This window comes from Miniopterus natalensis, chromosome 15 (genome assembly GCF_054644295.1).
Source record: "Miniopterus natalensis isolate mMinNat1 chromosome 15, mMinNat1.hap1, whole genome shotgun sequence".
NCBI lineage: Eukaryota > Metazoa > Chordata > Mammalia > Chiroptera > Miniopteridae > Miniopterus > Miniopterus natalensis.
The window spans coordinates 11,493,074-11,507,065 of record NC_142095.1 but is presented as its reverse complement, the minus strand read 5'-3'; the positions used below and the strand labels follow the sequence as shown (position 1 = coordinate 11,507,065).

Below are 13,992 nucleotides of genomic sequence, written 5' to 3'. Positions count from 1 at the left end.
AATCAGTGACCGCCGGGGAAGAGCTTCTGCCTGCAGATTAAGGACCAAGTCAACAGTGGCCCAAGAGAGCACAGAAGGCAGCCGAGCAACCTCAGCGCCACTTAAAAATAATTTACAAGTTTAAATTTTAACCATTTGAGTAACTACAGTTTATTTTTTATATATATATAATCAAACAATGCACACTGTGAAAATTTTAGATAGTATCAAAGGGTATAACTAAATTGCTCCTTTCTTTCAACACTAAATCCCCAATTCCCCCTTCCCTCCCAAGGCAAACTATCCCTTGTGTCCTTCCAAAGACTGTGTGTGTCTGTGTGTGTGTTGTTTGTTTTAACTGGTTGGTTGGTTCCACAACGGCATACCTTGCCTGTCTTTCTTTTTCTTCAAACTTTTCATCAATTTTAACATCTGATTATTTAAGTAGGTAAAAAAAAAAAAAAATTCTCTTCTGAAAGAATGAGGACAACAGTGTGGGGATTGCCGGGGGAAATGTGGGGGGAGTTGGAGGAGGGGATGGGGGGCTAAATGGTGATAAACAGAGACTTGACTTGAGGTGGTGAACACACAAGACAGTGTATAGATGATGTGCTGTGGAACTGTGCACCTGAAACCTGTATAATTTTGTTAACCACCGTCATCCCAATAAATTCAATAAAAAGGGAAAAAATTAAAAATAAAAACTATGGCACATCCATACAATGGAATACTATTCAGGCACAAAAAGGAATAAAGTCTTGATTCACGCTACAACATGGAAGAAGCTTGAAAACCTTGCTAAGTGAAGAAAATCAGACATAGAAGACCACATAGTGAGTGATTCCATTTACATAAAATATCCAGACCAGGCAAAGCCATGGAGACAGTGGTCTGTGGTTGTCGGGGGCTGGGGAAGGGTGTGGGTAGATAATGAGGAGTGACTAATGATCATAGGGGGTTTCTTTTGGGGGTGATAAAATATTCTAGAATGAGACAACTTCATAAATACACTAAAACCACTGAACTGTATACTTGAAAAGGGTAAATTTTATGGCACGTCCAATTATATCTCATGTTTTTAAAAGCAGGCAGCCTCTCACTAGCTATGCGACTGTGGGCAGGTGTATTACTAATCACGCCTGTGCCGATGTGTTCTCACCTATAATGTGCCAATGGCAATACCTGTAAGATAATCCAAGAAAAGTACTTTTCTTAGTAACCGCCACATATCAATGTGTTGATAGATGCTGTTTATTACTATTTTCTGTTCCCCAAAATGTGTCCCTTTTCCTCATTTCCTTCTTAAAAAAAAAAAAAACAACAAAAAAACACAAAAAGTGAAGACATAATTTGAAGTTAATCCTGATTTTCACAGGAAGCGAATAGCTCTTGCTATATAAATAGAATTCTCAAATACTTGAGCTAAACAACATACAATAATATTCTAGGAAAATAAAATGATAGCTTCGATATAGTTTCTTAAGGAATCCAAATCCAACGCCACTACTATTATTGATAAACTACTGTTACTCATACTAATATTGGGGAGCAGTGAGGAAGGCACAAGCAGGGTTGACATTTACTGATCGAGTCAAATGCACTAAGTGGTTTACATCGACCACCGCTTGTCACGCAGTGGCAGGTCTGGAGGACTCAACCATTTTCCCTGCAGTCCTGGGTGCTGAGGACACAGTCAACCAAGAGGGCTGACGCATGCGTCCCGCCCCCGCCCCCCATGAGAAGCGCTGTAATACAGGTGGGTACTGGTATCAATGGGAACACAAAAGAGAGAAGATCCAGTCTGACCAGGCAGGTCAGGAAGGATCACAGAGGTACAGGAGCCTTGAAGACCACGCGGCTGTGTGCTGCACAGAGGGAAAGGCATTCCCAGCAGAGGAAAGAGCATGGAAGTGAAAGTACACAGTGTACCTAGGGAACTGCTCGTCTAGGACGCTGAGTGCGGGGAGGTGGGAGGTGGGAGGTGGGAGGTGGAGGCGGGGAAACTGGGCCTAAAATGTGATGGGCACTCAATGCCAAGGTCAAGTCTTGGGCCTCGACTTAGGAAGTCGGGTGCTATGAAAGGTTGTTGGAGCCAGGGAGTAGCACCAGCGGCAGCCTTCCCTCGCCCCTCTGCTCCTCACAAAAGCTCAGACTAGATGTTTCCTTGACAAACAGCTGCAGTGCAGTGAGGATGGTGCAGATTCTGACCACAAGAGAACAACCAGTTCCTGCCTTCAGCCAACTTAGGTCAACATCCCTGTTGCACAGATGAGGCAACTGGAGAAGTGAGAGTGATCAAGGTTTTAATGCCAAGGCCATAGGGCGGGCCAGAGCCCCTGATAGGAAGGAAGGGATGGAGTAGGACAGAAGGGTTTTAGATTTAAAAGGAAAAAAAAAAAACCTGTCCATAGTGCAAGAAGAGATAAAACTAGACACTGGTAAATTCTTCTCAGAAACCATAAAGTAGTAACTGAAGCTTTATCAGCACTGCCAAACAGAACTTTCTGTGCTGACGGAAATGTTCTGTATCTGAGCCGTCCAAGACTGCAGCTATCAGCCAAATGTGGCTATTGAGCACTTGAAATGTGGCTGAGCGAGATGGAGGAACTGAATTTTAAATTTTAATTTCAGTTCATTTAAATCTAAATTGGCTCCCATGGCTCGAGGCCTCTATACTGGACCACACAGTGCTAGAACCAACCTCTTGTGCTATTACTTCCACCTGCTGTTTCTAGGCAAGTGGAACAAAGGGAGTTTGGGATCCCTTCCCACTTTTTAATCATTCCATTACTTCTGCGTTCTTCCAAATGGTCCTGAGAGGCCTCAAATTTGTTTAATCATACAAGAGAGCTATTTCATAACACTTGTCAGATTACAACCAAAGTTCTCAGCATTCAGTCAATAAGTCACCAGCAGTGCCCTCGCTAGGCAATTAAAACTGGGTATTGTTTTGAGGAGAATCAACCCGTGTTTCATTATTAGCACAGTAAATTTTTTTGGTATGCATTTTTGTGTATATAGTGGGATGCGCTGGGGCCAGGACATCGGACTAGATGACATCTGAAGCCCCTCATAACTAAGTGGTTTCAGATTCTACAGATGTGGCTGGGTTAGTCTCAGCCAGCAGGTGCTTCCTGTTGTGATACATCCTGACCAAGACATTAAAGCACCTCTCCCAGGCCCTCTGGCTCCAACCCCAGCTCCAACCCCAGGGTGGCAGAGAGGCAGGGAAGCTGTAGCCTCTCACCACTAGAAGAGAATGGAGATCGCTGGGAAAAACAATGAAGCAGTAGCTTCAAATCTCCCCACTCTTCAGGTTGGCCATGGACTTACACAGAATTCCCCACCCACGCCCCCTTTTTAATTCCCCAGTAGTTCACACCTTCCCCGTGCCTCTCCAAATAAAGTCTGGAATGTCCCCAAACAGGGCTGTCTGCACCTGGCAGCCCAGCTACCAGGGGTGGGGGTCGCCAGCTGGGCCTCTGGACCCACCCATTTCTGTGCACTCAGCTCAGCACACAGACCCCAGGGACAGACAGATGGCACCCACAGAGCATGCTCTCCAGGGCCAGAGCGAACAGAGCCAGTTTGCCAAGCCAGCCCATCCCTCTTCAGCCTCCTTTCTCACTGTGCCATGCCCTCCTTGAACCCCTACATCACAGGGGGCTTACCAGATATCCTGGCAAAAGCAGGGGATGTGAGGTAGGGTCTACCTACATTACAGGTGTCAGCTATCACAGGGAGGTTGTGTAAACATGGGCAGGTCTGTGCTGAGCATTAGCGTCCCCAAGGTTACAAGAAAAAGGCCTTTCCCCTACTCTTGGGGCTGTCCACATCCAGCCACCACAGAGGAAACGGTGCTCTAACGCCCCAAAGTCTCACATGAATTAGTATGCCGACTATCATCCTAGGGCCCTGGGGGAAGAAAGATAAATACTAGTGATGGGGGCAGCTTCTGGCATGAATATTTATACATACACTCCCTGAAACTCGGCAGCTTTCCCTGCTCACTCGAGACCTCCTAAGACTTATAATGACTTTAAAATCCTATATTAGACAATCATATTCTTCTCTGACCAAATCTGCATAAGATTGTAGCCTGAAATTTACATTTTAATTTAGAATTAGCTGACAAGGACAAGGAGCCCTAACCACACACCAGTGTGATCTAGCCACAGTGTCTTCAAACTCTCTATGCAGACAAAGAGCTCCAGGGACCTCCTGTCTCCCTAAGTGAACTGAATCAGTGTTTGCTCTCAGAGAGCACACGATCAAGTGCAGGAGTCAGACAAGGGGCCAGACCATCGAAGCCCAAAGTAGTAAACGCAAGGATGGACCAGGCCTGCAGCCCAAGAACCCAGAGAAATGATTTCAAGCACAATGAATATTATAAACTACTTCAAATACCCAAAATACCTACATTTCCTTAATTTCTCCACAGATGAAAAAATAGGCTACATTTTCCATATTATTAGATGGGTAAATCACCGGTAAAAATGTTCCCTTTATTCCCTCAAACTCCCATCTGGATATAAACTAGGACAGGGCAAGGAATGAGGGATGAGAAAGGACTGAGAGGCAAGAGCTGGAAGACAGAACACAAAGGAGATCCCAGAAACAGGCCAGATTACACTCATGCATTCATTTTAAAGCTAAAACCACCCAAACAAGGAGAACAGGCCTGTGACCAAAGCCTGATCTTATAGTACATCCTCATGGAGAGGTATACAGCTCATGAAAACACATTTGTGTGATCTCTGTGCATATGCATGTCCAGAAAAAAGACTGGAAGGATGGACCTCCGACTGGAGTCACGCGATCTCTTCCTATGTATCCACACAGCTAAGTGTCCGGATAGATGTACACCCCAATGGTATCATCAGAGATTAGGTCTGGGGCTGGGGCTTGGAGTGAGTTTTTCCCTTCTTTATACCTTTCTATCCTCTGGGTGTTTTATATTGTGTATAGGTTAATATTCACAATTTTAAAAAATAATGCTATTTCCATTATGGGTAAAAACAAAACAAAACAAAAAAACCCACAACACTTTCACAAGCTGTCACCAGTGAATTCATAATATGTTTGTGGCAGAGATGGGGGTGCCAGTCAGAAAGCCAGCTGAGCCAAAAAGGTAAGTAAGTTCCTGAGTTCAGACCCACACCCCATCTGGTCGTTGTGTGATGGCTGAAAGTCTCTACTTAGAGAAGTGATCATCACCACATGTCACACATTTATTGTTTAGGGCTGAAAGTCCACAGGGACTCGGCACTAACACCCAGTTAGCATCAGAGCAGATTAGTGAACAACCCACTAGTCATAAGAGTCACCCCCACAAGTGAATCCACCTTCCATGCCTAAATGAGAAAAAAAAAAATCAAAGAAATATTGAAAATACAATAAGTTTCTATCAAGTTTAGTCTTTAAAAATTCTCTTACTTGGTCAGATGAAAGCCAAAGAAACTAAAATCTTCAAAATCTGATGTCCTTTAAATGCTTTTTAATCACTTGACTATTGTGGCCGTTATCCCACTTTTTCCACAGGTCAAAAGTAATTTGAAAACATCACTATTCATGAGTTCCTCTGACTCCCCACCAGCTCCCCAAATATTGACTTCCATTGATTTTCAATGACCCTGAGCTCTCCGATGTGGCCATTTGAAAGTACTGGAGCCCATCTGAAAACAGACACATAACCGCAAATGGATTAAAAAAGCACACCTGAAAAAAATAATAATAAAAAAAGTACACCTGTTTTCCTTGAGGGGGGTGGCCAAAGCTCCAAGGGTGGCCGAGAGGCAGGACTCTCAAGCAGCAGTGTCAGTGAGAATGTGCTACTGAGACCCTAACTCCTCCCAGTGCTTCACGCCAGACACTGCCTTTCTCCTGCACTGTCTTGCTCGAGCAAGACATATGACACCTTTTAGGATAGATGTCACCATTTCAAAAATGAGGACAGAAAACCATAAATAAAGGGGAACTGAGTGCGTATGTCCAATACATAATTGGAAGAGCAGGGATTTCAATATAGGTCTTCTCACTCTGCACCCTACCGTATTTCTTCTAAACCAGAATGCCGTGCATTGAAGCATGAACAGACTCAATCAGAAAATGCTTGTAATTCAGAGTTCATGGGGAGCCGCCCAAAACGCTCACCTTGTATAAGCTCGCATCACAAAAAATAAGTGCAAAAAGCCAACGTTATTTTCAAGCAAATTCTCTAAAGAAAATTTTGGTATCAGAATCTATTTAAAAGATTGGAGAAGGGTTCCCTTAATTAGGTTACAGCTATCCTATTATAGAGCGGCACCCTCCATGTTATTAAATATAGATTTCATGGGGGGAGGGGAGCCTTTAGATTTCAAAGGCCAGTAATTTTTTTTAATGTGGAAATTGATTTAGGAATTAAGATTTTTAATCTGAGATTTAGTTTGGGAATTGGGAATCACTTTTGATTTTTGGTTTTTTGTTTTGTTTTTTTAAATGTATCTTTATTGATTTCAGAAAAAGGAAGGGAGAGGGAGAGAGAGAAAGATAGAAACATCAATGATGAGAGAGTCATTGATCAGCTGTCTCCTACATGCCCCACAGTGGGGATGGAGCCCGCAACCCGGGCATGTGCCCTGACTGGGAATCGAACTGCGATCTCCTGGATCCTAGGTCAATGCTCAACCACTGAGCCATGCCGGCCGGGCCACTTTTGACTTTTGAAAGTCAAAATACAGATGACCTACTACAGCCCAAATGACAGTCAAAGGACAAATATACTTAATAGACAAAGAGCTATTGCAAATCAAGTAGAAAAAGATAAACTCAATAGAAAAATAGTGAATACAAAATGTCAATTCACATAAAAGAAATACAGGTGACCAATAAACTTGATAACATACTCAGCCCCAGTCATGATTTTAGAAGTGAAAATGTAAATAATGGGGGATCCATTTTTTACCTGTGATACTATCAAAAACTAAATGTTAGTAAGAGCCACGGTCGTGGGGAAGACACAAAATTGATGGGAATGTAAATCGGGGCAACTTTTTTAGAAGGCAATTTAGCAATGTCTACGAACATTTAGAAGACACATTTTATGGCCCGACGATTCCACACATACACACACACATACACATACACACACACACACTTAGAGATACAAAAAGATACATGTACGAAGATGTTTAGTATAGCATTCTGTATAACAATAACAAAAAGCCCTGAATGTCTATCAGTAGAGTACTTCAATAAAGTACTGACATCCAAATAAATGTAATAGATCCATATGTCTAATAGGGAAAGAATCTCCAAACTATATTTATAAGTATACATAATATGATCCCATTTGTATAAAAATAGATGTAGATATAGATACAGATATATATACACACACACTAACATGTGCCTTAGTTTACTAGAATGACCTATAAGATCAGTTAAGAGCAATCATCTCTAATGATCAAACATGGCAATAGTGGAGATACGTTATGTTCTTTTTATTTTATCTCCTTCTGTCCTGTTCTATAAAAAGTAAAAGATACATATAAAAAATAGTAACTGCCACGCCTATATATTTATAACATACTGATGAAATATCCAGAACTCCTACTATAATTCCTGGAAAATAAAAGAGGCCAGAGGGGGAAAAAAGCTCTGTGATAACCCAGATTCTACGCGGGGCACGTTAAGAAGGGCATTGGGCTGACTGCAACTGTAGTAAGCACGGCAAGAAAAAAAACAGATGTCTCTAGAAAGAAAAACAGTGAGAAAAATCCTGTAAAGGAATCATTTCAGGTTGTATTTGGAGGCAGAACAGGGAGATCTAAACTAAGCAAGACATTTCCTGGGGCCCTGAGCAAGACAGCAGGCAGGTTATAGTAAATGGAATCATCGGAAATTTCAAGTGTGGGTCTTTCTAGCTGATGTATGGAACATGGAAAAAGACTGCAATTAGACAAAGCAACTAAACTTGAACTAATGATATAAAAGGGATAGGACTTTGAACATTAAAATTAGTATTTACTGCCCTGAATAAATTCATTTTGCAATGATGTCCTGTACTTTAAAGATTGGAAATCGTTGAATAACCCATGAAAATGCCCACTTCCTATCTCCCTCACATCTGATCCCAGATCTCATACAGTATCCCGAGGAGAAAATAATTCATAGCTGGGTGCCAGATTACCCGAGGACATTCTTACGCACTTAGCATGCGGAAGCTCCTGGCTGAGAAATTAATCCATTTGGGAGTCTATACTTAAGGATCAGCGACAACAAGGCTTCATGAACAGTAAATCTGACTACTCCGCCTCCCCACAATGAAATCATCCACGTAAGCTTCTCAACAGACCAATTAACAGCTGCCTAGATTGACAACAGGGAAAGCAACAGAATTATCTTTCCAGGACCGGTTCCAATAAAATACCAGTGTGCCTCTTCACTCTACCCACAGGCAAATCCTACCACTCTTCCCTTGGCTTTAAACGTAAATGTAGCACGACAAATATGAATTCCACTATGGTGGATCCCTTAAAAAAATTAACATGAAAAACAGCTTCCCCAAAGAGACACATACTTGGGCTAGAGGGGAGCCAATCCCAGTCACTGGAATGCCTCCTGGATTCCCCATAGTTACTTACCTTGGAATTCATTTCCATGTGGTATTTGGCACAAGCGCGAAGCTGAGTCACCCAAAGCTGTTTCTCTTTTGCATCAGCAGCTAAAATAGAGAAAGAAATGCTTCAAGAGACTGTTTCAAAACACATCCAACCTACTTCTACACCCACCTAAGGAGGTGGGGGGGGGCAAAGGGAGTGAGGGGTACAGGGAGATGGAAGGGAAAGCCAATACCGATCTCAATATTCTCAACTAGCCTGTCCTTATGTCAAAAAAACAAATTAACGCTAAATTTCAACAGAAAATCCCCTCTTACGCCACATTTAAAATGTATTCTGAAATATCTGTTATAAGAACAATTTTGCCACTTTTTAACCTTCTCTGAAAAAGTTATTTCTGCTTCTTTAAAAGGGCAGCAAGGAAGGGAAAACCTGATTATTTTTTAAATGCCTCTGCCACATGTGGCTAATATGAGGATCGAAGTACAGCTTTTCAGAGCCTTTTTTGTTATCTATCAGAGCGTACTACGGAGGTATTAGCATTTACAAAATAGTCATTCCGTTGAATTACCATTTTAATATGTGTTCTCAAGGATTCATATTAGGAATGGACAAAGACACCAAATGCTGCCTGAGAGGTCCTCAAATTTCTCCCAAAGAGACAGTCAAGTACAAGTCAACTGCATCATCATAACCGTCCATCATCATAACCGTCCCCAATCTCTCAAGTACATAAAATTCTTTCCTTAAAATAGTATGGATGCATAACAGGTTCTAATAAAATGTAAATCTTCAATTTAAGTGAACAATTAACTTTATAAATATTTTAATATATTAATTAATTGCACAAATGTTGACTATGCAGAAAATAGAACATTCCCTTAGAAATTATAATTGTTTACAAATATGGGCCTGAGCATCATTTGTCAACAAAACCCAATGTCAGCTTGAACCTATAGGTGAAGAAATCTCGAGCTGCAGACAGTGTGAGACCAGGTGACCTTAATTTCCAAAGACAAAGGATTTTGCAAAAACCAGCGGCTTTGCTCCTTAAGAAACGTGAAGAATTAACTGCCATTTTGTGGTAGAACCGTCCAAAGGCTCAGCACTAAAAACATTCCCAAAAGCTGTGCATCTAACGACTTCAGGATTCAACTCTGTGTGTAGGTGAGATGTGAAGTGAGAGAAACAGACACCCAGATCCTTGTGGGATGGGCAGAGAATCAGCCATAAATATGCAGAAATCTACCCTGTCCTTTCTGTAACTGCCAAGTTTAAGTTCATTAAGCCTTTGTGATAATTTCATGCAGATAATAAGACTTATATTTGCTATTAAAACTACCCTTAAAAAGAAGAGCTGAGGTTTAATAATCCAGAGACTAACCCAAAGGCAAAATGAGATGGCTCAATTGTAAACTTTGTCGGGTTTTCTCTTTTGCATGGTTTATGTCATTGTGTAAACCACAGGCGGGGGGGAAGGGGGGAAGGGGAGGGGTAGAAATGACATGAAGCCTTTCCCCTGTATTGTTTCTGCTCTAAGGATTTATTAAGCAACACACAGCAGAGCAAAACCAAGGACCATGTAAATCTAGCCAGCTGGGAAGCACACTGCATGAATCTCAAAAAAGAACATGATTCTTAGCCCATTTTCCCAAAACTGAAAAACTTTCTTCTTCAACCACAGACATTTTTACTTTGTGGGCTTTTGGACTGTTTTATGGATTCTGAAATAGGATTTCTACATAGATAACAAAGAAACATTCACTGATTCCATCTCTTGGCAGTAAAGCTTGGAGGTGGAACAGTGAAATGGACTGAGGTGAGGAATCAAGGCCCTCACCCTGGCTTTGCAGAGGTGACCTATCCTAGGCTCAAGGAGAAATAAGAAGAGGCCTTTTCTTTGTACTTAGCCCTTACTTGGGCAAAGAAAAATGCCATAAAAATGCAGAATTACCAACCACCTGCTAATATTTAATACATACTACTTTCCTCAGACCTTAATAAATAACATTGACTCTGTATGTGTTTGTGTGTGTGTGTGTGTGTGTGTGTGTGTGTGCGCGCGCATTTGGATTTTTGTTTTTGTTGTTGCGTTTTGTTATTTCATTGGAAGAATACTGACCATTTTTCTGGCAATGCAACTGTAACAGAGTGAAGAATAATCTAGCAATCACATTACACTGCTACAGTCAAATCTGACATTCCTGAAAATCTGTGCAATGCATTTGTGGGGGGAACGGGGGGAGCAGGACCTACAGCAAAGGCCCAAAGCTGAACTCTCTCAAGTCATGCTCACTGATCAGGATGCTGAGCACACACAAGTTTTCAAGGAACAAAGAGAAGGGGAGAGAGCAAACCACAGGAAATTAACTCAACACCAGCTGACTTCTCACCAGGCTCACAACAGATTAAATAAAATATATGTGAAGGGGCCCTTTACTAAGAGACGGTTCTAGAGAAATTTGGGGGGAGGACATGCTTGTCTTGTCCTTACAGCCCAAAGTGACCACAGGACACTATAGCGGAGATTCATACTTTAAGGTCAAAGAAAATATCTACTGAGCTAACGTGAAAAATATTCCCAAGTCCTAGAGTTCAGCTGGCTTTGTGATCACTCACCTTTCCTTTGTCCTTAGTTCCTCAATTAGGACAAGCAATTCCTAACTCAGGCCATCTTCCCGCCCCAGGGGTAAGAGACGCTGCACAACCATCTGTCACCACAAAGTCATCAAACATAGCAAACTGTTCAAGTTGATTTTTTAAAAATCAAAAAACAAGCGAGTCATCACCACGGTAACTATGAATGTAGCCCACGAGGCCTGTCTGAAAAGTCAGCAGAAGACCGTACCTCTCAGTTTATACATCTCTCCGTTGGCAGAATACACGACCAGCATGTGCGGAGCTTCGTCGCTCAGGGACACAATGGCTCCAGATAAAGACAGGGCTCCTCGAGGCTTCTGGTGCTTGCTCTGCTCATTCACAAAATACTGCAGGAGGCCAGCCTCAAAGTCCAGCACAAAGTACCTGTGCAGAGAAACCACAAGGCATCACTTTCTCCCCTAGCCCATTCCTCACATGGGGGTAGAAAAGGAAAGGGAATCCTTAAATGGCATCAAGGCTCTAATTCCAGAAAGCTGGAAACCAAAAGTCCCCACCAGGTGCCTTTGGAAGTCAGCCCCCCAAGTCAGGAGAGAGCACTTGATTCCCAAGTCAGAAGGGAGCCTGTGACAGGCATTGTGGGGAAGCACTAGGTCCATTCAGGATTCGGTGCAATGCCCACCACTTCACCTGGTGCCCACGGACACCACAGTAAACCTCAGAACAGCCACAGAACAGCAGATGCATTGGGACACAGGCTGTTAACATGCTCCACAGGACTTCACAGGAATAGCTGGAATTCTCTAAGCCTCTACTGAGAGGCCCTTTCACACCTGGTAGCAGCAAGCTGGGCCTGCCAGCAGCAGGGGTATCGTGAGAAGCCAAGCAGCTGGGGTCACCTGGCAGGGAACTGGAGGTGCTTACACAACCACCTGGGCACACTCGTTTTTCATACAAAGAGACAATTATTTCCTCCACTCTGGGAGGTGGCAATGCCATTGGGCTCCACATCCAGGATGGGGGGGGAAAAGGGCAACTGCAAGTTGCCTAAACTGCTCAAACAAATCTTTGTGGCGAAATTATCTGGCCTAGTTACACTCTCAATCTATCCCTCCAGAAGTAGTTAGGACAACTTCCCCTTCTCTACCAGGATGGGAATTTCTGCACCTGAGACTCAAATTCTTCCCATGGCCTAGATGCCCAGCACAGTCTCTGCTGACTTCTCCCCCTTCTCGCTTTCCACTCCTCCCACCTAGTCCTCACTTGCCTCCCACCACAGGACCTTTGCTCATGCTGTCCCCCCGGCCTGGAGCAGTTACTCCAAGTGTGGTGCACAAATACTAGTGGTTCCCAAAGTGTTACCAGTCCACAACAGCTTTTTGAAATCTTTCCTGCAACTTTGCTTTGCTTCAACTCCCAGCTGCAAGATCAGTGGGTTCGTCTCATAAAACAGTCCAGATGTTGTCCAACACACATGGCACACATAAGTTCCATGCTAGTCACGAAGCCACCAGAATGCAATTGAGGGAGGAAAATAGCAAGTCCTTCACCAAGGTTGGAGAAATACTGCCCAGAAAGCTATCCCCTCCCCCAAAGCCTAGAATATGGTGTCCTCCCCATTTTGACATGTCAACTTCTCAACCTTCAGGAGCAAATCAAGTACCACCCCCTTGAGAAAGCTTTTCCTGACCAGGTCCAGTGTTCCTCCCACAGGCTCTCACAGCACCTTAAAATGATACTTCCTGGCCGTGGCCCCACCAGGAGTCTACGTTCGCAGGATTATCTGACTCAGTGTCTAGTTTCCCTGACAGGCTACACACTGCTTGGAGGAGGAGCTGTTTCCCCCCAGTGCCCAGCACAGTGCCTGCCATTTTGTTGATACTGTTAAAACTTATTCAACGAATGAATGAAGGGGGAAGAAACTACTAAATTCCACAATTTCTAATCCATGCACCAAAGCACCTGGGCGTTGCTACTGTGAACTCACAGGGCACTGCAAAGCACTTTACATTCGAGGGGTCACAGTGATCCTCTGTATAGGTCAGACACCATGCACACGACTACCTCGGATGGTTTCCCAGTTTTGATATTAGATTGCACGACATCATTTCGTTGCAAAGCTGGGTTTTCAGCTGGTGCTGGGAATAAAAGCAAACATCCACGTGGAACAGGAAGAGGGCAGCAATGCCCAACATGGCTCCAGGGTTTGGGAAACTGTGCAGCATCCGCAGGTGCACACATCACGTCAATGCGTAATCGTGGTCATTTAATAAAGAAATAAAAATATACTGCTTTCCATTTTTGTTTATTATTTTTTCAGATGGCTACTGAGTTGTAAGGACATAAATCTGTACGAAGTTGTTTGGAGCTAGCCTCTTAAATAAAACTGCAGAATTGTTTTAACCTATAAGCACCACGAACCAAGAAAGTTTACAGACCTCTGACCTAATTCATTCTCACAGCAACCTAACAACTATGCATGATCCCCATTTCACAGATATCCTGAGACTTAACGAAACTCAAAGCCAAGTCCCACTCATCTGTTACAGACCTCGAGATCCAAGGACCGGGCTCTGTTCACTCTAGCATCATCAACTCGCCTTTGTTTCTCATCGACTCTCTCTGTCACACACGCACTTTCACACACACATTCAAATGGAGGTGACCTACAAGGCAACTTGAGATCTCCACCATAAGTATGACAAAGGCACAAGAAGGAAGGTGCCTGGGTCCCCGAATCACCCCCTGGAAGAGTCACCTGCTGAGGAACACCCACATTAGACTGCTACATGAACAAGAAAGCTCTGTTTCA

At 43.1% G+C, this 13,992-nt stretch overlaps 1 protein-coding gene across 1 annotated transcript in view; it reads right to left on the bottom strand.

Annotated features, from left to right (window-relative positions):
* Positions 1–13,992, bottom strand: part of OSBPL10 (oxysterol binding protein like 10) — a 183,533-nt gene that overhangs the window by 105,389 nt on the left and 64,152 nt on the right. Inside the window, exons 2-3 of the mRNA XM_087825099.1 lie at positions 11,431–11,606; positions 8,607–8,686 (exon numbers count right to left, since the gene is read on the bottom strand). Of these exons, the coding sequence (XP_087681225.1) occupies positions 8,607–8,686; positions 11,431–11,606 (256 nt within the window). The remainder of the gene's footprint in view (positions 1–8,606; positions 8,687–11,430; positions 11,607–13,992) is intronic.